At 47.3% G+C, this 23,818-nt stretch overlaps 2 protein-coding genes across 6 annotated transcripts in view; one reads left to right on the top strand and one right to left on the bottom strand.

Moving 5' to 3' along the window:
- Positions 1–7,279, bottom strand: part of DTX2 (deltex E3 ubiquitin ligase 2) — an 8,876-nt gene extending 1,597 nt beyond the window's left edge. Inside the window, exons 1-8 of one of the 2 annotated variants that reach the window (XM_042442685.1) lie at positions 7,006–7,279; positions 5,470–6,091; positions 3,554–3,612; positions 3,037–3,168; positions 2,351–2,421; positions 2,071–2,229; positions 1,434–1,595; positions 756–845 (exon numbers count right to left, since the gene is read on the bottom strand). In XM_042442685.1, the coding sequence (XP_042298619.1) occupies positions 756–845; positions 1,434–1,595; positions 2,071–2,229; positions 2,351–2,421; positions 3,037–3,168; positions 3,554–3,612; positions 5,470–6,091; positions 7,006–7,279 (1,569 nt within the window). The remainder of the gene's footprint in view (positions 1–755; positions 846–1,433; positions 1,596–2,070; positions 2,230–2,350; positions 2,422–3,036; positions 3,169–3,553; positions 3,613–5,469; positions 6,092–7,005) is intronic. The other variant, XM_042442686.1, reaches the window with a different exon arrangement.
- The window catches only part of SSC4D (scavenger receptor cysteine rich family member with 4 domains), a 21,590-nt gene continuing 2,032 nt past the window's right edge, over positions 4,261–23,818 (top strand). For 2 of the 4 annotated variants that reach the window (XM_042442687.1, XM_042442689.1), the window contains exons 1-11: positions 7,239–7,369; positions 10,444–10,661; positions 12,951–13,126; positions 15,096–15,131; positions 16,167–16,472; positions 18,285–18,356; positions 18,817–19,131; positions 20,113–20,193; positions 20,754–20,831; positions 22,173–22,487; positions 23,097–23,174. In XM_042442687.1, the coding sequence (XP_042298621.1) occupies positions 13,009–13,126; positions 15,096–15,131; positions 16,167–16,472; positions 18,285–18,356; positions 18,817–19,131; positions 20,113–20,193; positions 20,754–20,831; positions 22,173–22,487; positions 23,097–23,174 (1,399 nt within the window). In that variant the 5' untranslated portion in view covers positions 7,239–7,369; positions 10,444–10,661; positions 12,951–13,008. Of the gene's footprint in view, positions 4,362–7,238; positions 7,370–10,443; positions 10,662–12,950; positions 13,127–15,095; positions 15,132–16,166; positions 16,473–18,284; positions 18,357–18,816; positions 19,132–20,112; positions 20,194–20,753; positions 20,832–22,172; positions 22,488–23,096; positions 23,175–23,818 lie in introns of those variants that run through there. The other 2 variants (XM_042442688.1, XM_042442690.1) reach the window with 2 other exon arrangements.

Below are 23,818 nucleotides of genomic sequence, written 5' to 3' on the forward strand. Positions count from 1 at the left end.
GAATCATAGGGTTAGGAGAGACCCCAAGGGCCATCCAGCCCAACCCCATTCTGCCATGCAGGAACTGTCAATCAAAGCATCCCCATTGACAGATGGCCACCCAGCCTCTGCTTAAAGACCTCCATCACTCTGAGGGAGTGTGTTCCTCCATCAAAAAGCACTTAGGAAGCTCCTCCTAATGTTGAGATGGAATCTCTTTTCCTGGAGCTTGCATCTATTGCTCCAGGTCCTGTTCTCTGGAGCAGCAGAAAACAAGCTCACTCCCTCCTCAATATGACATCCCTTCAAACATTTAAACAGGGCTACCATATCACCTCTTACTTAACCTTCTCTTCTCCAGGTTTCTTGCAATCTCTATAGGATTTTGCTCTATTCACACAAATTCTTTTTTGATTGCCAGCCAAAGAAACAATGGAACAAAGAGTTGGAAAGCTTGCTCTCTTGACAGTATAAAGCTCTTTCATTGACTGTAAATGGTCTCTCGCAATCCTTTTTGGTCAAGCCTGTCTTTGTGATGTTAACTTCACCGAGCCAAGACCCAGGTAGGGAATGCAACGTAATGGCAAGGGAAAAGATATCCTTTCCAGTGTCATAACAACTTCAATGAACCCCGTGACTGAGGAAAGTGAGTCAAACCGATTCACTTAATTTACATGATTTTGTCAGGCCAGAAAGCCCTACTAGAGGGACAAACCCATTACGTCCACCAAAAGATGGCTGTCACAGGTGTGCCACCTTCATTAGCCCCACAGTACCTTTCTTCCTTTGTCATTATCTGGGAGGTAACAGTAACGCGGAAAGCCTCTTGCTGTGTATGGGAGCCCTGGGTTGGGATGCTCCGGACCCTGAAAAATACGACAACAGAAAAAAATCTCATCGATCCAAGTAGCCTGGTTTAGATGCTGGAACATTCTAGAAGCTATTGCTATCTTCTGAGGCTGAGAAAGCGTGACTTGCCCAAGGTGGGACTTCATGCCTGAGCGGAGAATCGTACCCTGCTCTCCAGAGTCCAGTGCTCAAACCACTATATTATGCTGGCTCTCAGGGTATGTCTGTACCCAGTCATTTGCCTGTTAACAAAACCTTAGGAGAAGCATTTCAACCTTTCAGAATAGGAAGACTGGAAAACCACTTAAATATAGTGTTCAAGGGAAGGGGAGATAATCATCTGGGGAGGCCTTAACTCAGCTCTCCAGGACAGCCAGATTTGCACCCATGGGTGTTTCCCCAGCCATGTCTCCTTCTGTCTAACAGCAGCCCTTCGAAATTGAGAGACTAAAAGTAACTTCATCCTCATCTCCTACCCGATCCTTCCAGCCAGGGATTTTGACCCTTAGCGCTTCAACTTACAAAGGGTTGTGGAATCCTTGTTATCTATGTTTGCCACCCTGCCTTCTTGCAAGGGAGTGTTTTGGCACTGACGCTTTCCTCACCTGTATGCCCTTCTTGATGTAGTACATGATTTGTATGGACCCACAGCCCTCGTGTCCTGGGAGGGACTCCGGGAAAGTGGCGACGTCCATCTTCCCGTTGGGTTGCGTGCCTGTCTTCTCTCCGTAAATGGTCTTGCAAGAGGGACACTGCAAGCTGCCGTCCTGGAATTTGAAAATAAAGGAGTGGAGTGATGAGAATCTTCCATGTCTGCTTTCAAAGAGATGGTGGACTGAACAAAAAACATTCACGCACTCCAGCAGGTTCTTCCAAAGGCATTCAGAAGATAGAGCTTTTACATGGCCATGTTATCCATCCCTGACCCTAACTGAAGCACTGCATTTGGTAACAGAAACAGAGAGGCCCAGCTCCAGATAATTCAAATTTGCTGTGAAGTAATGAAAACAAACAAAGGTAGACACACAAAAATGTCTACCTAGCCTCTGAGCTATGTCTGCATTTGTGGCACTCCAAGAGGAGCAGGAATTGGCCAGAGTATTCCTTGCCTAAGAAAACACATTTAATTTGACAGGCAACTCAAAGGCACATACTACACAGAGAGAGACGTCTTCTATGAATGGTGTCCAACTTTGCTCCCAGCAATGACCCTATGCTCTCTCCAAACACTTTCCCCTGTACCTTGTTGCCACTGGTATACATGGCCAGGACGCAGAGCAGGTGGAAAGCGTGGCTGCACTTGTCCAGTCTTCCTATGTTCCCCGGCTGGATGGTCTTGCTTTCACATGAATCACTGTAGCCTGAAGGAGAGCTCAGTTTTTCCATACAGATGATGCAGTCCTGGGAAAACAAGGCGGAAAGAGTGTGTCAGTGCTCTCCCCAATTCCACTGAAGCTTGGGATGCTGGGCGTGACAGTCCAAAAAAGGAACCTTTTCCAATTTGCGGGCCCCGCTAACTCACCTCATCCGCCGGGGGTGTCTTCAGCTCTTGGAAATACCTCTTGACCACCTCTTCTGGGCTGAGGGTGCCACCTGAGAGGGAGAAAGAGAAAGAGGGAGATGTCAATCCACATCAAACCATCATCCGAGCAAGAAGAGATGGAATTAACAGGAACAGGAGTCTCAGACGGATTAGTAAGACCAGTCAAGGAGAAATGGTTAGTGGTGGCTAGAAAGTGAATCCAGCGGCAAAGGTAGCTTTCTGGGCAGCCGCTTCGAGAACAAGCCATTCCTTCGAAGCTACAAACCGGGAATGGTCAGTTCCTCCCTTCTGCCGAGGCGCCGCACAGAGAAGGACCCAACCGCAAGGATGGGAAGGTAAGATCTGCAAAAGGGGAGCCTTTGGGAGATGGGACAACACAAGGTAAGGAAGCATTTCTTCTAGGGAGCAGATTTATGCTAGGTAGGGCTGATGGGAGTTGAAGTCCAAGAAATCAGGAGAACTACAGGCTCCCCACCCATGATATGCGAAGTGTAAATACAGTGGGTCTTCCACATTTGCTGGGGTCCAATGCCCTTGTGAGAGTGGGAAAAACACCATTTGTTTTAGCTGGCAGAACACTGGAAAGAGACACCAGAGAGAAAAGGAAGAGAAGGAGAGCAGGCAGGAGAGGCAGCGCAGGAAGGCGGTCCAAGCGCGTGAGCTACCTTTGAAGGGCGCTCTCCTCCTGTCCTTAACGGAGGAGTGTTTTTTAGAGGCTCTATAGGCTCGGACGGACGGAAGTGCCTGGGTTAGCTGCGCAGGTAGTCCAGGGACTGACATCAGAAAGGCCATCATGCCTACAGGGAAGATGGGGCGGTCATGCATGGGGTCGGGGGGAAAGGGATGGGGAAAGGACAGGGAAGACATGGGCATCATATGAGCGATGAGGAAATTAAAAGTTTTAAACAAAACCAAAAACACCCAAAACCTTGATTCCAGGGGAAGGGAGGGAAATACAACACAGAGAAACACCAAGCAAACACAAGAGGGAAGGAAACAATTCAGTAGAGGGAAGCATAGAGATGTGAAGGCCCATGGTGCATGGTGCAGAGAAGCATTTCACTGGTGTACATTGCTTTGACATGTTTGGGTGAGTGATATATACATATCTGCAACTCGAGGAAAGTGTGGACAGTGCAAGCCACCTAGGAAAAAGATCGGAGATTGCAGAGGTTAGGTTACCTGCGAGGGCTTGGCTCACTTTGCTGGGTCTGGACATGCTCACCGGCAGCTTTGGGATACTGAGGAGACAAAAGCAGGGGGAAATGTGATTGGGAATGTTTTGAAAATGGATAACGTCAGGAAATACGCATTAAGGAGACACAGCATACTCTGGGCTACGCTCCCCCACACAAAGTGATATATCTTCATTCTTTTCTCCAGGTAATCCAGGTTTGGGAAGTCGAAGGCTTTCATGGCCGGCATCCATAGCCCGAAAAACCCACAAGATCCAGGTTTGGCCCAAAGGAAATCTGAATGTTGCGAGGTGTGCAAATCGTTCAAAATGAACACATCTGCATCACTGACCATTAATAGGAATTCCTCCCACGATTTAAGGTGGGGTGAGGACAGCGCTGCCCTTGGTCTTGTGCTGCCTCTGAGGTTATCAATGCCCCTTCCTCCAATGTTCTTCTGCCTCTGGGTCTAAGCATTCTGTGCGTACAATATTTTATGCATACAGCCTGAATCAATGGGGTTTTATGATACTATACAGCCTTGCCTGACCCTTTTTCAGATTAGGAACCATTCTGTTTCTCTTTATTCCATTCTGATGGCAGCTTGTCCTGAGTACAAGCTGCGCATCAGGACAATCAAACACAGTGGTGCTCCCATGTCTTTAAGAGCATCCCATCGCTTTCCTCTTTTCATTTCTTCTTTTTAGGGGGCACTCTCCCAAGCTTCGCTGTGCCGCAGGAATCAGCATTTCCCGATGTAGTAAATACAGACTGCGAACAAGAGAAGATGTGCGCTGGCCAACTGGGGTATACAGGTAGGAATGTTGTAATCTAGGGTTGTGGGACAGAAGAGCGAGCGGAGGAAGGACTGAACAACACTGCCTGAGAAAAGGACAGCAATGGCTGCGTGCTCAGATTTCCTCTAATTGTGTATATTAGGGTTTTATGAGCTGCAAGTATGCAACCCCAGACAGAAGTAATTGCACACTTCCGAGGGGAGACTATTATGCCATAGGAAAGGCTGACACCGTGCCCAGGGACTGTCTCTTGGTGTTGAAACCGTTCTTTCCATGGCTCAAAGCAACTCCCTTGTTCCCAAACGTGAGCGTCGCTTTCAAAGACTGCTCCCCGACACAAAGGGATCTGGTGTTTTTATATCCAGGTTTATAAACTATATAGTGCGCCAGCTATATCCCTTGAGTTGTTTGAGCATGGGCGCACCAATTTGTTCTGGCCTTGAAGACTCATCTCCCTGCCCTTTTCAGTTTGCAAGCTTGATTTATTGGTTACTATTGGTTTAGTTTACAGTTATGATTTATTGGTTATGGTGGGTGGGTGGGTTTTGGGGACATTGTATTTTATTGCTCATTCCCGTTTGCGAAACATATGGTTTTCTCAAACCTGCTTGACCAGAGTGAGGATTTATAGGCATCCCATTTGCAGAAGAAGCAAAACGGTGGATCACCGGTGAGAAAATCCGAAGTTCAGAACATTGGGGTTTGTTTTTGCTGAAGTCATAAAAATAACAATGCCTTAGTAATTCATTCGAATTGTGTCAAGGCAATGTGAGGAGCCAGGGAGGGGAATTCCATTGTAAAGATAAACACAGGCCATCCTGCCTTGTTAGACACGGCAAACAGGGTTTTATGGCTCACACCATTAACTGCAAGAAGGGTTAGGTAGGTAAAGCCAGCTCAGTGTTTTATAGCCCTCATTCTTTGAGTGTTTGTCAGAAATGTTTGACTTGTCTGCGAGGGGGGTGACCAACTCACTTTCCATGGAGGAGCAAGACAAATAACAACATTATCCACCCTGATTCAGGGATGGGATGAATAGATATCACTAACTCATACTTGAGCTAAATGTTCAAGTCAACCGCTACATAAATCCCACTGATACTCGACCTCTCCCAATATAGCATACCTGACTCCTTTGGATGCTCCATGCGTCAGACTCGGCCCACTGACAGCTGGCGGTTGCGGTGCTACCCCTAAACTCTGAACATTCAACTTCGGCATTGACCGGGCTCCAGAAATGGTGGGCTTGTTGTAAGGCACGAAGCCCGTCTGAGAATAACCGAGACCAGCTGTCCTGCCGGCAGCCCCCTGTACCCCAGCAAAGGGCCTGGGTCCAGTTCCGGCCGAGGGACCAGGGAGGTTGACCATGGAGTGCCGATAACGGGTAGTGATGGGTCCGGTCCCGCTGTTCAGAAGGCACTGTTGGCAGGAACACGTCGGCCCCGAATGAGATGGCCCTGTGGCTGTGGCAACCGGGTAGGGTGAGTCCACACGCCTCTGGATCCGCCGCTGGTAGCCGGTGGTTTGGTTGGTCTGAGTAAGTGAGGCAAAATCGATCCCATAGTTGTAGCCAAAGGGGCCGAGGTCCACTTGGGGGCTCTTGAAGGCAAAGGCTTGCTCCAAGTAGACGCAAACGTTCATCTCGTAAGGGAACCAGCCCCCTTCGTCGTTCTGCCACTCCCAGACGACGCCTTGCCCGGCCGCCGAATCCAGCTGGAAGACATGCCTGCGCACAGAGCGCATGGTCCCTGTGAGGAGAGAAGAAACAGGCAAAGCGTATGAGGAAAGAAACTACTGTACATGGGAACTACTAAAACCCAACTACTAGTGTCTGCTAGAGTGCACCCACTTGAATCAACTGCTAAAATGGAAAGGCAAGGGTACGACTAACAACTGGATTTGGACTCCAAAAGAGGTGATAGTGCCACGCATGGACCCACAGGCCATTCTGTAGCCTTGGGGGCAACTTTTGGACTTCAGGTGAAAATCACGGGGTTCTGTTGTCCGGATTTGTTCAGACCGGAGTTTGCCATGACCATCCTCTTGAGGCTGAAAGAGATGACTGAGTAGGGATTTGAATGCTGGTCTTCCAGAATCGAATGCTCAAACTACTTGCTCCGGATACATGTCAAATCTATGTTAGGGTTTTCTTGGCAAGATTCGTTCAGAGAACGTTTGCCATTGCCTTCCCGAGGCTGAGAGAATGGGACTTGCCTAAGGTCGCAATGCGAACCCTGGACTCCCGGAGTCTAATATTCAACCCGTTAAATCATGCTGTAACAGCCATGAAATACTCCTCAAGTTTATTTTGGTTCTAATCCTGCTTTTCTGCTCTTTAAAGGCAAGCTTTCTGTATCTTACTGTTTTTATTTGGCACTCGATTTCTACAACGCACCAAGAGATATTAAAAGAATCGGAGAGGAAAACATCCGCCTGTGAAACTATCTGACCCCTTTTTATCTCAGCTGCCAGACAGACAATCTGGGATCTTCATAGGAAACCGGGGAGAATGGCAGGAAGCTTCCCTTCCTGAGCTTCTGAATACCTTCCCAGAAAAACAGAGATGAACTAGAGGAAGAGCTCCGAAATCGGCTGCCGGCGATGGAGAAATCAGGCTACCAAGAAATGACTTAGCCAGCGACGCAGCCGTGGCGTATCTTACCCGTATCTTGTCGGAACTGCGTCAGACTAGGTAGGTCGATGATGTACGGTGCCAGCGCTGGATCCGCTTGCCCTAAAGGGATGCTGCCGCTGACCGGCCAAGTCCCCAGCGACCGCCGTCCCTTCGCCGCGAGGGCCTGGAACGACTGCTCGATGTAGCCGCACACGGCGCTGCGGTAGGGCCTCCAGCGGCCGAGTTCGTCCTGCCATTCCCAGACCGCCACACCGGGGTCCGGAGGAGGAGGCCCAACGGAGGTCCCTGGCGAGGTGGCCATTTTGAGAGGGTTTTCCACCCACGGACCCAAAGAGGAGCAGGAGCTTCGGGATGGTTCAACGGTTCATCTTCGGCAATGGGAACGCGTCAGGTCTGCAACGGGAAAAGAGCGGGGAAAGTGAACCATGAAATGTTACACCAGAGGGATAAAGGCATATATGTTGTAAAGGCATACATTATGGGTTGAGCATCCCTTATCCATAATCCTGAGATCTGAAATATACGGGGATGGCTGAGATAGTTATGCCTTTGCTTTCCGATGGGTCACTATAGCCAAGCATAGCTCTTGAAGAAAACCACTCATCCAGCCTTGCTTCCTTTCGCTGTGATAGACGGCCATCCAGCCTCTCTTTAAAAGCTTCCAAAGAAGGAGACTCTGTCATCCTCCATTCAAGCAGCTTCTTCTACTGTTGAACAGGTCTTACTTCCAGGAAGTTCAGGAGCTCCCTATAGGAACTCTGTTAAGGACCTATAGGAATCTCTTTTCCTGTAGCTTGGATCCATTTGTGTCCTGTTCTCTGGAGCAGCAGAAAACAAGCTCGCTCCCTCCTCAATGTGACATCCCTTCAAGTATTTAAACAGGGCTATGGAGGACTAGGACTCTCAGGACTCTGACTATGACTGAGTATTATGGAGGACTGTGACTCTGGAGGACCATGGAGGACTGTCTCTGAGGACTATGGGGGGGCTTGGAGGACTATGACTCTGGAGGACTCTAATTCTGAAGGATCATGGAGGATTCTTGAGGACTATGGAAGGACTTGGAGGACTATGACACTGGAGGACGATGGAGGACTCTTGATTCTGGAGGACAATGACTCTGGAGGACTCTGATTCTGAAGGACCCTGGAGGACAATGACTCTGGAGGACTCTGATTCGGGAGGACTCTGAGGACTATGGGGGACTTGGAGGACTATGACTCTGGACATCAGGGTTCCCAGCTCAGCCTTGAAACCCACTTGATGACCTGGGCAATCACACTCTCTCAGCCTCAGAGAAACAACAACAACAACAACAACAGCATCCAACAAACCCAGAAGGGCGCCTGATGGCTAGAGATCCAACCCCCAGGGACTACAGCTCCCATCATCCCCTGCTCCAAGAGGAGGCGACAGCAGGCCCAAGGGCTCTCACCTCGCCGTTGCCAAGGAAACGACGGCGATCGCTCGCTCTCAGCCTCCGTTGCCACCGCTGCTCCGGCCTTCTGATCAGACAGAACACCGGATGTATCGGGTTTCCAACTGCGCATGCGCGCGCTCTGGCCTCGCTGCGATGCATCATGGGGGTTGGAGTGCATCGAGGCAAGGCCCCCGGCCGCCATTTTGTCTTCCTTCTGGGGACAAAGGGCGCATGCGCGTCCTTATTTCCCTCAGAGGAAACCCTTGGTGGCTTGTTTTGAACATAAAACCTCACCTCTCATCAAATGTTCACTTTTACCCCAAGAAACTATAATAACATCCACATATATACATATATATATGTCTGTATATATGTACATATATGTATGTGTGGAGTTTGGATGTTCTTGTACTTGTACTTTGCCACATTAGGCTGTGTGCGCATTATCATTACAATTTAAAGGTACAATTTTAATTTCGACCGTTGTTTTGCTCACAACTAGAGAGTACGCATGGTGCATTGTGGTTTGCGTGTGGGAATACGACTCTGGAAACCAGGGTTCGAGTCCCCGCATGGCCATGAAACCCATTGGGAGACCTTGGGCAGTAAGTCACACTCTCTCATCCTCAATGGCAAACAAATCTGGGCAACAAACCTGACCAAGAAAACCCCATCGTCGGTTTGCTTTAGGGTCGCCCTAAGTCAGAAATGAATTGAAGGCACACAGTAACAAAAACAATTGCCATCACTATAGTTTTTTGTGGGTTTTTCGGGCTCTGTGGCCATGTTCTAGAAGAATTTATTCTTGACGTTTCACCAGCATCTGTGGCTTTGGCATCTTCAGAGAAAGGACTTGATCTCCATGTTGCTCACTATCAAGTCGACTTGGTATCAAATAACAATAACAGCCCTGAAAGGATTGGGACGAAGTATCATGCCATGGCCATGAATGCGAAAAGGAGCACTTCGTGTTGTATCTGGTCCCACCAGTGAGTCTCCTCTGTGGCTTTCAAAGCTCCCTGCCATCGGTCTCGAGGAAAAGGATTTCCGAGCTGCACATAGTCTTTCTGAGCTAGAACAAGATGGCCTTTGTTTCGGCCGTGTTAATCTGCTCTGCGTGGCAGCAGCCGCGTCAAGGACGCGACGTTGAAAAGCGGGTCTTGGTCGTGCCAAGTAACTTTTGCCGGAGACCCACAACTGAGACTGAGATGCACGGACGGATGCACTCTCCGCAAAAATGCACACACTCCTATCCTGTTGGTCATTTACACATTATTATTATCATTGGCTCCTTACAGACAGGCCAAAATAAAGCTGCTTCGGGTCACTTTGGAGATATGCTGTTTAAATGATGCATGTGTCCTAAGAGGCTGGAAGCTGCAACCTAGGACTGGAGCATGGCTTTGGCACGGCTTCCGGCTTCTTAGGACGCATGCATACTTCCAAAGTGACCCAAAGCAGCTTTATTTTGGCCTGTCTGTACGAGCCCATTATTTGGTTTCCTTCAGGTCCAGCCGTAAACCTGCCTTTGCAGTTTCTTCCTTGACTCTCAAGTTGGAAGCCACCTTGATGGCAAATGACAACTATCACAACATTTAAGGTCCCCTCTAGCTTTGCCCTTTGGCCAAAGCAAAGAGGGAATGAGACCGACGGGTAGCCTTTGCCCACTTTCTCTCTCAAGTTGAAACCATGTTGGGTATGCCAAGGCCCGACGCCAAGAACCTGTCGCCAAAAATGATCATTGCGGACTTCCTCCCAATTGAAACATGTTTCCCCCTCCTCTTCTTCAAGGGGAACGAAATGCCTTTGCAAAGAAGCTTAACTTCTTCTCATGCAACTAGCCTCCAATTTCTATCATCATCCTGGCACAAACACACACACACACTTGTGCCTTCCTTTCGTTCCCTTTGGAAACCTGACCCATTCCCTACCTTGAAAGGTGTATCTCTACATAGTTCTCCACCTTGCCCTATCTCTGCTTATGGAGACATTTGTTAAAACATTTTAATTTCTTTTGCATTTTTTCCTTCCATGTCCGAACGAAGATGTGCGATTTTAAACCCAGCCATGGTTGTAGCATAGAGTTTTAAGCGCCTGATCCATGCAACATAGACAAAAGGTGCAAAAGGTTGCTGCGATGTGGAACCACACAATTGACGGATGAGGGACTTCTCTCGGTGCCTGTTATTGGTACTTTGCAAGGAAAGAACGAATGTAACCCTGGCATTCCTTCGAAAGCGGGAAGCAAAACGCCAAAAGAAAGGTACGTGATCTTTCCATCTCCTTTGATAGCGACTACAAGTAGCAAAATGAAGTGGGAATTTTGCAAAGGACATTGACCGCTTCATTCCACAACCCATGAGCAGAGTTATAGGAATGGTGGCGGTCACCAATAGTACTGTAATTGATAATAGCAATATCAGTGAACTTGGATATGCTACACTGTGGGGAATTAGGGGGGAAATCACATTGAATGTTGAGACACGGACGATTCATTTTTGGTGTCTTATGCTATGCAATGATGTTCCAAATTTGACCGTTGTTTATTATAGATATACCCTCAAGGCACCAAATCCTAGAAGCAAAGCAGGGTCAGCCCTGGTTTGTACCTAGATGAGAAACTGCCAACGGATACCAGGTTAAGCAGTGATAAAATGCAGCCTTGCCTGACCCCTTTTCCAATTAGAAACCGTTCTGTTTCTATGTATTATGTCCCTAACAGTCGCCTGAGTAAACGTTATATGCATCAGAACAACCAAATGTTGTGGCACATCCATTTCTTTCACAGTGATCCATAGTTTTTCATAGACAATCAGTTTGCTCTAATTTATAAAGCACTGAAATCCATTGGTAGGCTCCATTACCCGGCGTGTTTTTGCGATATGATTCCTAGTGCCTCTTCTTTTCCTGAACCCAACGTGGACAGTTCTTGATACATATACAATAAATGTCTATATTGTGACGTCGAAGGCTTTCGTGGCCGGGAATGGGACGTATATTGAGCATTTCCAATCTGTGGGCTATGGTTTTGTTTTGCATATCTGTTGGTAGCTTTGGGCTAGAACTGGAGTAGAGTCTGCAAAGACAAGCAGCTGTCTTGGTATGCCATTTCTCCCTTGTGGCTTATTTCTCCCAAGTGCTTTGAATGCGCCAGGAACATGGAACTGCAAGTATTCCTGAAGCTACAGACTCTCCATATGAAACATAGAAACAAATCAACAAGACAAGACTTGCATTTCTGCCTAATGGGAAAACTGGCCTCTGGATTTCCAGGAAAATAACTCCTCAGGGCATGTGCGGCGCAAGTGGGACGTACGTTGGACTATGACTATGGAGACTAGAGTTTGAATCCTGGCCCATCCATGGAAACCCACTGAGTGGCCTTAGGCAAATCATACACTCTCAGCCTCAGAGGATGGCGATAACAAACTCCTTCTGAAGAAACTCGCCAAATCCCCCCCACGATAGGTCCACCTTAGGGTTGGCATAAGTCAGAAATGACTTGAAAGCACACAACAACAACAACAACAGGGCATGTGTGGGCATGATGCCCTATATGTCCTCAACTTCAGAACACACCAGCAAACAACTGGCACAGTCATATCTGAGGATGAAAAACAATCTAGTCCCTCGGTTTGTGCCCTTGAATGCACCATTCATCCGCCGTGGTGCGAGAATAATGTTGCCTTTTGTGCTGAGGGGTCCGGCCTGTTCTCCCCCTTTTCTGCCGTCCGCTGAGAGAAATGGCGACGATGGCAGACGCGGGGGCTTCTCCGTGCCAAGAGCCACATCCCTGTCCCGGATCCAAGAAGGTGTGCAGGTTGCCATCGGTGTGCCATCTCTTCCCCGACCGCCACCTCAACAATCAAGAGAGCAAAAAACTCTCCACACCAACTGCAAGGGGACCCAAGACTGGGAACGAATGGGACTCAGGCCTAAACCCAACTTGTTGTGAGCCACCCTGCGTCCCAGTTTTTGGTTATAAATAAATATCACAACAACAGCAGCAACAACAACAGTTCATGTATGTTTCCTATGCACCGTATACACAGAGCCTTAAGGGACTATCAAGACCTTGTAAATCTACAAGTCCCAGGATTCCATAGGATGGAGTTACAGCACTTAAAGTGGCGCCAAGCTGCATTATTTCTCCAGCGATTCCCAAACTTTGATCCTCTAGATGTCTGGAACATCAACTTCCAGCTTGGCCAACAGTCAGGATTTCTGGGAGCTGAAGTGCAAAACATCTGGAGGGCTAAAGTTCAGGAACCATTGGTGTTGATCCACCCTAGGACCAGGGTTCGAATCCCTGCTCAGCCATGGAAACCCACTTGGGCAAGTCACACTCTCTCATCTTTGTCGACTAGCAAGGATTTGCATAGGAGAGGAGCTCTCCTTTGCAGACTGCAAAAACAATGCCACCCAACACTAACATATACGCATTAGATTCTTTTAAAAGAAATCCTCTAAGGATGGAGAAATAACAGGTTAGACTTTTTCAAAATGAAGATTCCCATTCTTAAGTTTGGTCCTTTGTTCTCTTCCTATCCAGGTGTGGCTTTGCAGTTCTTTCCCTGGGAGACCACTGCAAAACCCGGCGAGAAGCAGAAATGAACATTGGTCCTTGTCCAGGACACCGGAAGAGAGATCGGAGGCCTGGGCTCTGCATATCATCTGCCTTGCTGGTCCTCTCAACCCTGGGTCCCTTCTTTTCCTTTGCCCCAACAGGTGAGCTTTCCTTTGAGTAGGAACTTTAATGGGGATGGAATTCGCCTCTGCCCTCCAAGAGTCCCACACTGAGGCTGCATCCGCACTGCAGAAATAATCCACTTGACACCACTTTAACTGCCGTGGCTCCATGGACACTGTAGTTTTGGGAGGCCTTTAGCCTTCTCTCTCAGAGAGCTCCGGTGCCACAACAACCTACAATTCCCCCAAATTCCTGTTGTGCATTTGATATTGTAATTTAAAGGTGTCATATTAATCTTGCCAGTTCTTTATGTCACAACAGTTACCATTACTTTACAATCATATAAGGGAATCTCCCAGCCAGCATGGCTACCAGTTGGTGAATAATGGGAGATGTTGTCAAAAATTAAAACGTAGGTAGGATTAGTATGTAGAGAGATGTTGTAGCGCCTTTGAGACTCACTGAAAGAAAGTTAGCAGCATGAACTTTCATAGACTCAAGTCTACTTCCTCAGATGCATTACTAGGGAGGCCAGTGATAGGAAACAGATGAATGAATGCACAAAATGTAACTTTTCCAAGCTCTGGACAGAACTGGCTTTACAACTTCCAGCCTGGGTTCATCCTTGGGATCACTCAGCACAGATTAGATACTCGATCCTTGCAAACCGACGTGCAGCAGGGCAAGGAAGGCTGGCCTGGGTTTTCAAGCTGGAGGTTGCATTTTGGGATTGAAAGGAAGGAAGGGAGAGAGTGAAAATTGAAACCCCAGTACAAATGCAGGGCAGGTTGGACTTGCCGTATCTTCCGCACTTCTCCAAGCGAGGAGAAGGGCTGTGAGGCTCAGTGGCTGGATCCGGTGTCCTTTGGATGGATGGAAATATTACTGATACCTATTTTTGTTTTGTTAATGGGGTGCAAATGGTGCAGCTTTCTAGACGTTGCTCAACTGCAGTTCCCAGCATCCTTTTGCTTATCCCGGCTAGGACTGCCAACAACATCCAACACATACTTCTTTCCCCTGAGATACATCCAGGCAAGGCATGGATGAAGGTACAACAACACCAACACCCTAGAGCAGTGATATCCAAACTCTGGCCATGGTGGGAGATGAAGTCCAAAACAGCTGGAGGGGCAGAGTTTGGACATCGCTGCCCTAGAGAGACTGCAGAAATAACCCAGTTTGACACTGTGATGTTCTACGGGGTTCTAAGAATTGTGATTTCGTGAGACATTTAGACTTCTCTGTCCACAAACTACAATTCCCAGGATTCCATAGCATTGAGCCATGGCAGTTAAAGTGCCCTCAGACTGGATTATTTCTCTAGTGAGGATGCAGCCCTAGTGCCTACTCATTTTATGCCTTGCTTGAATAAAGGTAAAAGGAGTGGGTACCAGGTCTATCATCATGCCATACCTTGGGCATTGTTGTTGCTACTGCTGTGTGCCTACAAATAATTTCTGACTTATGGCAACCCTATCATGGTGCTTTCTTGGCAAGGTTGGTTCAGAGGAGGTTTGCCGTTGCCTCCCTCTGAGGCTGAGAGAGTGTGACTTGCCCAAGGTGACCTAGTGGGTTTCATGGCCAAACTGGGAATAGTACTCTGGTCTCCAGTGTCCTACAACACTGAAACCATTACTCCACGCTAACTCTCATAAGATATGTGTTATGTATTTGTAAATATTAAAAAATATGTATGTATCAGAAATCCGAAACCTTTCTGGCTCCAAGCATTTCGGGTATCTTAAAGGACCTCTCCAGGGTATCGAACCTATACAGTTTCTAAACAGATGCTGGATGGCTACCTGTCACAGGGAGTGCATAGATTGTGTCTTCTTGCATGGCAGAATGGGGTTGGATTGGATGGCCCCCGGGGCCTCTTCCAACTCCAGGATTATATGATTCTATGATCAGTAAGTGATCATGTATCCCTCCCATGACTGGCATGTAACCCATCAAGTATGGATCAAAACGCAATGTTTTAACCCTCTTCTTTTTCCATTCCAGCTGGAGGCTCTGAGCTTGCAGAGATGCATGTTGCAGGTGAGACTATCTGTATGCCTGTGTACATTTGTGTGTGTGAGAGAGTGCACACTTCTGTTTAAGAGCTAATAAATTTGGAGGGATTACATCCCCTCCAACATTTCACAGATGAAAACCAAGATACCTGTCTCAAGCACCTGCACATCCCTGTGTAAAATAACTAAATCATAGATGCAGTGAGGAATATAGAATGGTGCTTATGGGTATACATATAAATAAGTACTTGTTTATTTACTATACACACACACACACACACACACACACACATATATATATATTATTAAGAATTTTGTTTGTCTAAATTAGCACTTTATTTCTTCATAGAGGAATAATGTGATAAGTTCTTTAAGACTATAACAGAAGGTTATTTAACAGGGAGTATGTGTGTGTGTATATATATATATATATATATATAGCCATGTTAGTCTGTAGAATCACCATATAGAGAGGTCTTGTAGCCCCTTTCAGACTCACTAAAAGAAGAAGTTGGTATTAAGAAATTAATAGGGATATTAAGACCCTTTGATGGCTTAAATATTTAAGCTGTCCTCTGTCTTATCACTACTTTGATGTTATGGAAGTAAAATTCAGAGGAGGAATATGACCGAGAGAAGAGTTGTATATAGGGAGAGATTCATGAATATGAGCCGATTGGAAAGCCGCTGGGATTTCATTAGCGGAAACTACTTGAAGGTAGGAAGTTTTGGGTGATATAAGGAGACGTTTGGAATGCAATAATTTAAATGGTGGGTTCAACGATAATGAAAATAATAAAGATAGATAGATAGATAGATAGACAGACAGATAGATAGATCTTTATTATTTTCATTATCATTGACAAGACGGATTTATATTATCATTGACCAGATGTATGCGTGTGTGTGTTATACACACATACATATATGAATATGAATCTGGGTCCTGGGAACAAGGAATGACACTGTGGAAAACTTCTTTAATGTTCAGAATAAATCCCAGAGGGGATTTGCTGACCACTGACCACAGCAACCTGAATGGTGGTCCTCTTTCTTCCAGAGATCCGATTGGTCAATGGGCGCAGCCGATGCCAGGGCCGGGTGGAGATCTTCTACAACAACACCTGGGGCACGGTGTGTGACGACGACTGGGACATTGTGGATGCCAACGTGGTCTGCCGCCAGTTGAGCTGCGGCCGTGCCATCGCCATGCCGGCCACTCTTTCCTTCGGCCAGGGCCGGGGCCCCATATTCTTGGACAACGTGGACTGCAAAGGGACCGAGGCAGCCCTCAACGAATGCAGCAGCCACGGATGGGGCATCCACAATTGCTACCACTACGAGGATGTGGCCGTCACGTGTAACGGTACAAAGGTTTGGGCTTCATTGGGTTGCAATGGCGGTGTACTCTGTCTGGCTCCTTGCACTCCCTAGAGAGCATTTGGAGCAAAACGTTTTCTGGAAAGCTGGGCCCAAACTAACCAAATCACTTTCAACCGTGAGAAATATAAGGTACTGCACCTAGGCAGAAAAAAATGAAACACATAGATATAGGATGGAGGATGCCTGGCTTAAGAAGACTACATGCGAAAGGGATCTAGGGGTCCTAGTAGACCACAAGTTGAACATGAGTCAACAGTATGATGCGGCATCTAAAAAAGCCAACTCAGTTCTAGACTGCCTCAATAGAAGCGTAGTGTCTAGATCGAGAGAAGTAATAGTTCCACTCTATACCTGTGAATACTGTGTTGACAAGCTGGAGCATGTCCAGAGGAGGGTAACCAAAATGGTGGAAGGTCTGAAATCCACTAAGCTCTGTAAAGAGAGACTTTGGACAATATCACACAACTGAAATTGGAAGTATAATCCAGTGTCATCCTGAACGCAACCGTGCATATTCATGTTATTGCACAAAAGGTTACCACGCGCGATCGCTGGCAATCCAAATGCACTCCGAATGCAATCACGTGTCAATCCACAGTTAAGTAATTTTGGTGAACTAGTGAAGTCACAAGCCCTATTCCTAGGCAACTTCGCACTCAGTGCGCTGTTGTTTGGTGTGATATACATGTCTCCTTTGGTCTGTTCCCCCCTCCATCTGGAAGAGGGGGGTTTCCCATGAAGCCATGCTGCAATTCCGCTTCAATTTTGCTTCTGCTTGTCCTTCAGCATTGCTGGGGGGGGTGGGCTACTGCCTGCTAATGAAGAGGCATGGACCTGGAGCTGTCGGATAACCATTATATTCATGTTTTAACGTTACAAGAGTGAATATATGCTCATTTTAGCATGTTCTTTCAACTATTCTTCCCCCCCTCTTCCAACCTCTTTTGTAAATTGTGGGGTTCCTTAGTTCCTCTATCTTACTCGCCTGAATGCACTATGCTCCAGTCATCTGGAGTCGCACTGAGCATGCGCAAAGGTGCCAATTCGCAATTAAGAACCCACCAGTGTGATGGCTTACTTTGTGCAGAATCTGGGTTGCGTTCGGGGAGGCCATTACAGCGAGTTTAAGGTGTGATAAGGAATCCCGTAATTGCATGAATTTTCGAATTGACCTCGCTATCTTCTCTTTCGAAACTGAGAGCCTCCCGTCCCGTTTGAGAAACTCCTTTGGGAGCTGGGTATGTTCAGCCTGGAGAAGAGAAGGCTAAGAGGTGCTATGATAGCCCTGTTTGAGTATTTGAAGGGATGTCATATTGAGGATGTAGCAAGCTTGTTTTCTGCTGCTCCAGAGAATAGGACACCGAACAATGGATGCAAGCTACAGGAAAAGTGATTCACCCTAAATATTAGGGAGACCTTCCTGTTTGACAGTGGAAGACACTCCCTTGGATTATGGTGGAGTCTCCTCCTTTGGAGGTTTTTAAACAGAGGCTGGATGGCCATCTGACAGGGATGCTTTGATTGTGAGTTCCTGCATGGCAGAAGAAGGGGGTTGGACTGGATGGCCCCTGAGGTCTCTTCCAATTCTGTGATTCTGGGGAGGGAAGAAAAAATGACTATGGAGGGACTTCGAGAGTGTTCCAATAATAGACCACAAGGTGCTCTTTGGCAATCCCTGCCATACATGTGTATGTGTGTGTTTGTAATTCTAAGCCTGTGTCTCTGCAACCTTGTCGATTTTCACAAAGTCTTGTGTCGGAGAAAGGAAGGCTAACCTCTTTGCTTCTGTCCGCAGAATTCTTGCCCACCCAAGTGCCCAGAGGCCCGACTAGCAAAGCTTCCACCGTCTCACTACAAAACGGGGAAAGTGAGTATTTTGAGGAGTTCCCAGAGGAATCGCCTCCAGCTTTTTTGTTGCTGTTATTGTCATTAGTATGTGTCTCTGGTTCTCAGGAAGGAAAAAGTGAATAGGTCCATGCCCCAAGATGGCAAAGGCTACTCAATGTAGAAAAAAGTTCTTGGAGACCATCTTAACTGCTATAGAAACCTGAAGATATGAGATAATAATAATAATAATAATAATAATAATAATAATAATAATAATAATAATAATAATAATAATAATAATAATAATAATAATAATGGTAACAACCCATTGTATATAATTGGACCTGAGCCTCCATGGATTTTGCTATCCATGAGGGTCCTGGAACCAAACCCCAGTGGATACCAAGGGCCCACTGCAATGGATGTCATTGTCATCATCATGGCAATAGGAATGATGGTAACCATTTTGGATCTTACCATGGTTCTGTCTTCCGGTCCAGCTAATGGGAGCATCCGGCTGGTGAATGGGGCCGATTCCTGCCAGGGCCGAGTGGAGATTTTCTACAAAGGGATCTGGGGCACGGTCTGTGATGACGACTGGGGCCTGAGCGATGCCCGGGTGGTGTGCAAGCAGATGGGCTGCGGCCATGCCATGGGTTTCCGAACCAATGCCTTCTTTGGCTATGGTACGGGGCGCATCCTCTTGGACAACGTCAACTGCGACGGGGGCGAGCCTCACCTCTCAGCTTGCTACAGCCTGGGATGGGGCATCCATAATTGTGGCCACCATGAGGACGCCGGAGTCATCTGCTCGGGTGAGTGCGACAAAACCCTAGGATGCCAGTCTTGGCTCCAAGGGCCAGCATGGCGTAGTGTTTTGAGCGTCAGACACTGATACACCAGGGTTTGAATCTTTGCACTTCACCACAGAAACCTAATGGGTCTCCTTGGGCATGTCACACTCTTTCTGTAGCACTTTTGTAGATTTGTGAGACATGGAAATGACCTGGATGACCCTTGGGGTCTCTTCCAACTCTAGGATACTATGATTCTGAAGTTGTTAAATTTGTTAAGCTTTGCATTTCTGTTACTCTTCACACATACAACCTGCTCATTCGGGGTATAAATGTCTGGATTTCCTGCATGGCAGGGGGTTGGACTGGATGGCCCTTGCGGTCTCTTCCAACTCTATGATTCTATGATTCTATGTCTGCTCCTGAGTGCTTCGCTCCACGCATCTAGTAAATGAAAACTCACGCAACCCATTTCTTTTCCCAGTTAGTCTCAAAGATGCTACAAGATCCCTTCACACACTGATCTAGACCAGTGATGCCCACACTTTAGCCCTCCAGGTGTTTTGGACTTCAACTCCCAGAAGCCCCAGCCATCTTGACCAACAGTCAGGAATTCTGGGAGCTGAACCCCAAAACATCTGGAGGACCAAAGTTTGGGAAGCACTGCTCTAGACTAGTGCAGGCATGTATTTGATTTCTACCGTGTATGATAAGGAGTGTGCTTGCTTTGGTGTCCAGATTGTTCAGCGTTGGTGCTGACATTTGGACCAGTGTTGTGTCATTAAACAAACTGCTGCATTCACAGTTCATTGAGACTGCATTGTGGCAGTTAAAGTGCCATCAAACTGCATTAATTCTGCAGTGTAGATGTAGCCTCCAGGCAGGGACTTATTCCAACATGGAAACCACTATGCCACACTGGCTCATTGGATAACACTGGATATCAGATACCCATTGTCTAATAAATATGATGTATGTTTTCCCCCACTTCTCATGTGTCAGGACTCGGGATGACAACAGTCACTCCCATCACAACATCCATCGCCCACATCTATGATGAATCCTTCACTGACATGGCTACAGGTAAGACCAGAGGATGTCCCTTTTAACCCCAGACCCTATAAATCCATCATGGTGGATTGGTTGCCAAGTTGGGTGGACTTCAGGCCGGTGGGATCGCATATGTGACTAAAGCCTTGGAGGTTTTTAAGCTATCTGCCAAGGCTGCTACAAGGAAAAGATTTCCTACCTTAGTATTTATTATTTTACTGTATTATTCTTTATATCATTTCTATGCCACCTTTATCTGCCTTCACATTCACATTAAAGCACTCTCAAACTGGGTTATTTCTGCAGTGTGTTTTGGACCAGCGATGCTTTTATAGCGCCAAGCAAAATGCACATTATACATGTGGCAAGCTTTCAATAGTTCTCTCTTCACACCCAGAGCTTGCAATATGTGTGTGTGTGTGTGTTTTCTGATGGGACTAGAATTCTCAGAAGCCAAAGGTGGGTGGCTGGATCCTGGGAGTTATAGTACCTTTCCCCAACCTTTGCTCGAAACCCCCTTGGAGAGTCTCCAAAGACACATTTTGGGGAAGCATTCCAAAATCTTGTCCTGATAAAGCCGTGTGTCTTTGCAGTCACAGAGGGAAGAGAGAGGCCTACGCCGGAGACGGAGGCGATGATGACCTCGGCCCTTCTTTTGCTGGAGAAAAGGAGTAAGTTTGATGCTCTGACGTGTGCCGTGCTGCAATTTGCGTCAGAGATGTGAAATCTCCCACCAGAACAATGGAGAGAGCGAGGGAGGCAGAAATGTTCTTGGTGCTTGCAATGCGTGGGAGTGTGTGTGTGTGTGTATGTGAGGACAATGTCAGGGTTTTTGTTCAGATCACTGCTTGGAATAGTCACTTTGGGGACTGCATATCCCAGAATCCCCCAGCTTTGCTTTAATCTCCCCCTATCCAAGAACAAGAAAAATTTTTGAGTCCACAAAATGGCAAAACATGGTCGCAGATGTCTCAAAAGAAGGCACCCCTTGCTTTCTAAATGCAAAAGGTTGAGGGGACAGAGAAAAAGAAAAGGGAAAGAAGAGTGGATGGAAAAGAGTTGTAGTGCAACCCAGAGGATCGTCCTATGTCCATCCCTGCTTCTGACAATAACCACTTCCTTAGAAACATGATATATCTCTTGCATTTGGGGCTCTCATTCTTAAATCTTTGCCCCCAAAACCTGACAGCATCGTTGCCAGTTTGCCCTTCCTTCCTTCCTTCCCTCACTCAGTCATGAATCTGGACAAGTCACACTCTCTCAGCCTCAGAGGAAAGGAATGGCAAACCCCTCCCCCCTTCTTTCCAAGAAAATCTAGCTTTAGGATCACCATCAGTTGGAAATGACTTGACGGTACACAACAGCAACAACAAATTTAGGATTCTCGGCCAGAGTACTCTGTTTTTGTTGTGTGCCTTCAGGTTGAGAGTCAGTGTGCATAGTGGTTTGAGTGTTGGACTAGATCAAGGTTTGATTCCCCATTTGGCCATGAAAACCCACTGGGTAACCTTGGGCAGGTCACACACTCTCAGCCCCAGAAACCCCCGTGACAAGTTTGCCTTAGGGTTGCCATAAACTGGAAATGACTTGAAGGCCCACAACAACAACAAAGGTAAACCTAGGACTTTTTCCAGGGCTGAGAGCGTGTGGTTTGTCCAGGGTCGCTCAATGGGTTTCCATGGCCAAGCGGGGATTCAAATCCTGGTCTCCAGAGTCATAGTCCGACACTTACTCTCTAAACTACAAAGCCACAGGAGACAGCCATAGAAGTCAAAGTAAATAATAGCCCTGTATGGCCTAATGGTTCAGTTCCCAGCTTGGCCATGAAACTCACTAGAAGACGTTGGCCACGTCACCTGCTGTCAGTCTCAGGGGAAAGCAATGGCAAACCTCATGATAGGGTCGCCATAAGTCAGAAACAACTTGAAAGCGCAACATGGTAGTGTGATGTTATTGTGAAGGGGGAGGGCTGGCTATGTACTTATGATGGCGCATTTCCCTGGTCTGGCTAGCAGGTGGTGGCATCCGACTGACCAACGGGAATAGCAGCTGCCAAGGTCGGGTGGAGGTCCAGCACGGGCAAACCTGGGGCACCGTCTGCGACGATGACTGGGGCTTCGCCAACGCCCAGGTGGTCTGCCGGCAGGTGGGCTGTGGATCTGCGGTGGTGGCCACTGTGCTGGGCTACTTCGGCTATGGCAGCGGGCCTATCCTCCTGGACAATGTGGGCTGCACCGGGGCCGAGAGCGACCTGGCGGACTGCTTCCACCTGGGATGGGGGCAGCACAACTGCGGGCACCATGAGGACGCCGGGGTCATCTGCCGAGGTGGGTAGATGGGCAACAAGGAGGACCCCTTCCCTCACTTCCTTCCCCAGAGAAGAAAGATTCCTCCTCACATTTGTTAGGCAATAGCATTTACATTTCTGTCCCGCTTCCCACTGAACTCAGCGCTCTCTAAGCGGTTTACAATCTGTAATCCAATTGCCCCCGACAAGCTGGGTACTCCTTTTACCAACTTACGAAAGGATGGAAGGCTGAGTGGACCTTGGAGCCCTGCCTGGGATCAAACTTACAACATTGTGGCTGCAGTATTGGCATTTAACCACTATGCCACCAGGGCTGCTTGCACCTGGGTTGAGGGATGCTGGGCTTTATAGTTAAAACCAAGGGGCAATATTGTCCAAGCCACGTCACTGATGTGTTTTGAGGGTCTCAGGAACCAGTGTTCAGAGAAGTTAATTTTGGGGCTACAACTCCCAGGACCCCCCCCCCCAGCCCACGTGAAAGCAACATGTATTTTATCCCAGTGGGCACCCTTGACCCAAAGATTATTTAACAAACAAACAAACAAACAAAAAACCCTTCAAAGATGGCTGCATTTTATGGTCCATCTCCTTGATATTCAACATGCAATATGCTTTTTCCTGGGTCCAGGTGTTGATGAATCAGGAGATCCATTCCTGGAGGACACCTTTCCCACTACAACCTCAACCACCACGCGACCAAAGGATGGTATGTAAAGTGTGAAGGGGAAAGAGTTCCCTGGCACATTACACATATTATAATACTAGTTTACACTCCAGCCTCACGAGGGCTCTCTTGCCCAGCTTATTCCATCTCCTTTCTGGTTCCTGACCAGCAGCAGAACTCTTTCCACCGTTCATACGGGTATCTGATCATCTTGGCTTGAGGCAAAATCTTTCCTCCTGCCTTTTCCCTGAAAGACCATCCCTAAAACTGAACTTGTCACACCATCATCATACCCACAAGTTTTGCATTTGCATTACTATTCACATGCACAACCTGCTCATTCATGGGTATCAAGGTCTGCACTTCGCTCCATGCATCTGATATGAAGTGGATTTGAGGTGTAGAAATAATGCAGTTTGGCACCACTTCAACTGTCACGGCTCCAGATTTCTGGGATTTGTAGCTCTGTGGGACACTAGCCCTCCTTGGCCAAGAAGGCCAAAGACCTTGTAAAACAGGATTACATAGGATGGAGCTACAGTACTTAAAGTGGTGTCAGACAACATTATTTCTATAATGCAGATGCACTCTGAGTTTACAAAAGCTCATGCTACTTACTTCTTTATTTCGTTTCAAAGACCCTATAAGATCCCTTTGCGTACTTATCATTCATAACAGTTCTGGAA

The sequence above is a fragment of the Sceloporus undulatus genome, chromosome 11, assembly GCF_019175285.1.
Source record: "Sceloporus undulatus isolate JIND9_A2432 ecotype Alabama chromosome 11, SceUnd_v1.1, whole genome shotgun sequence".
In the NCBI taxonomy this organism is placed as follows: Eukaryota; Metazoa; Chordata; class Lepidosauria; order Squamata; family Phrynosomatidae; genus Sceloporus; species Sceloporus undulatus.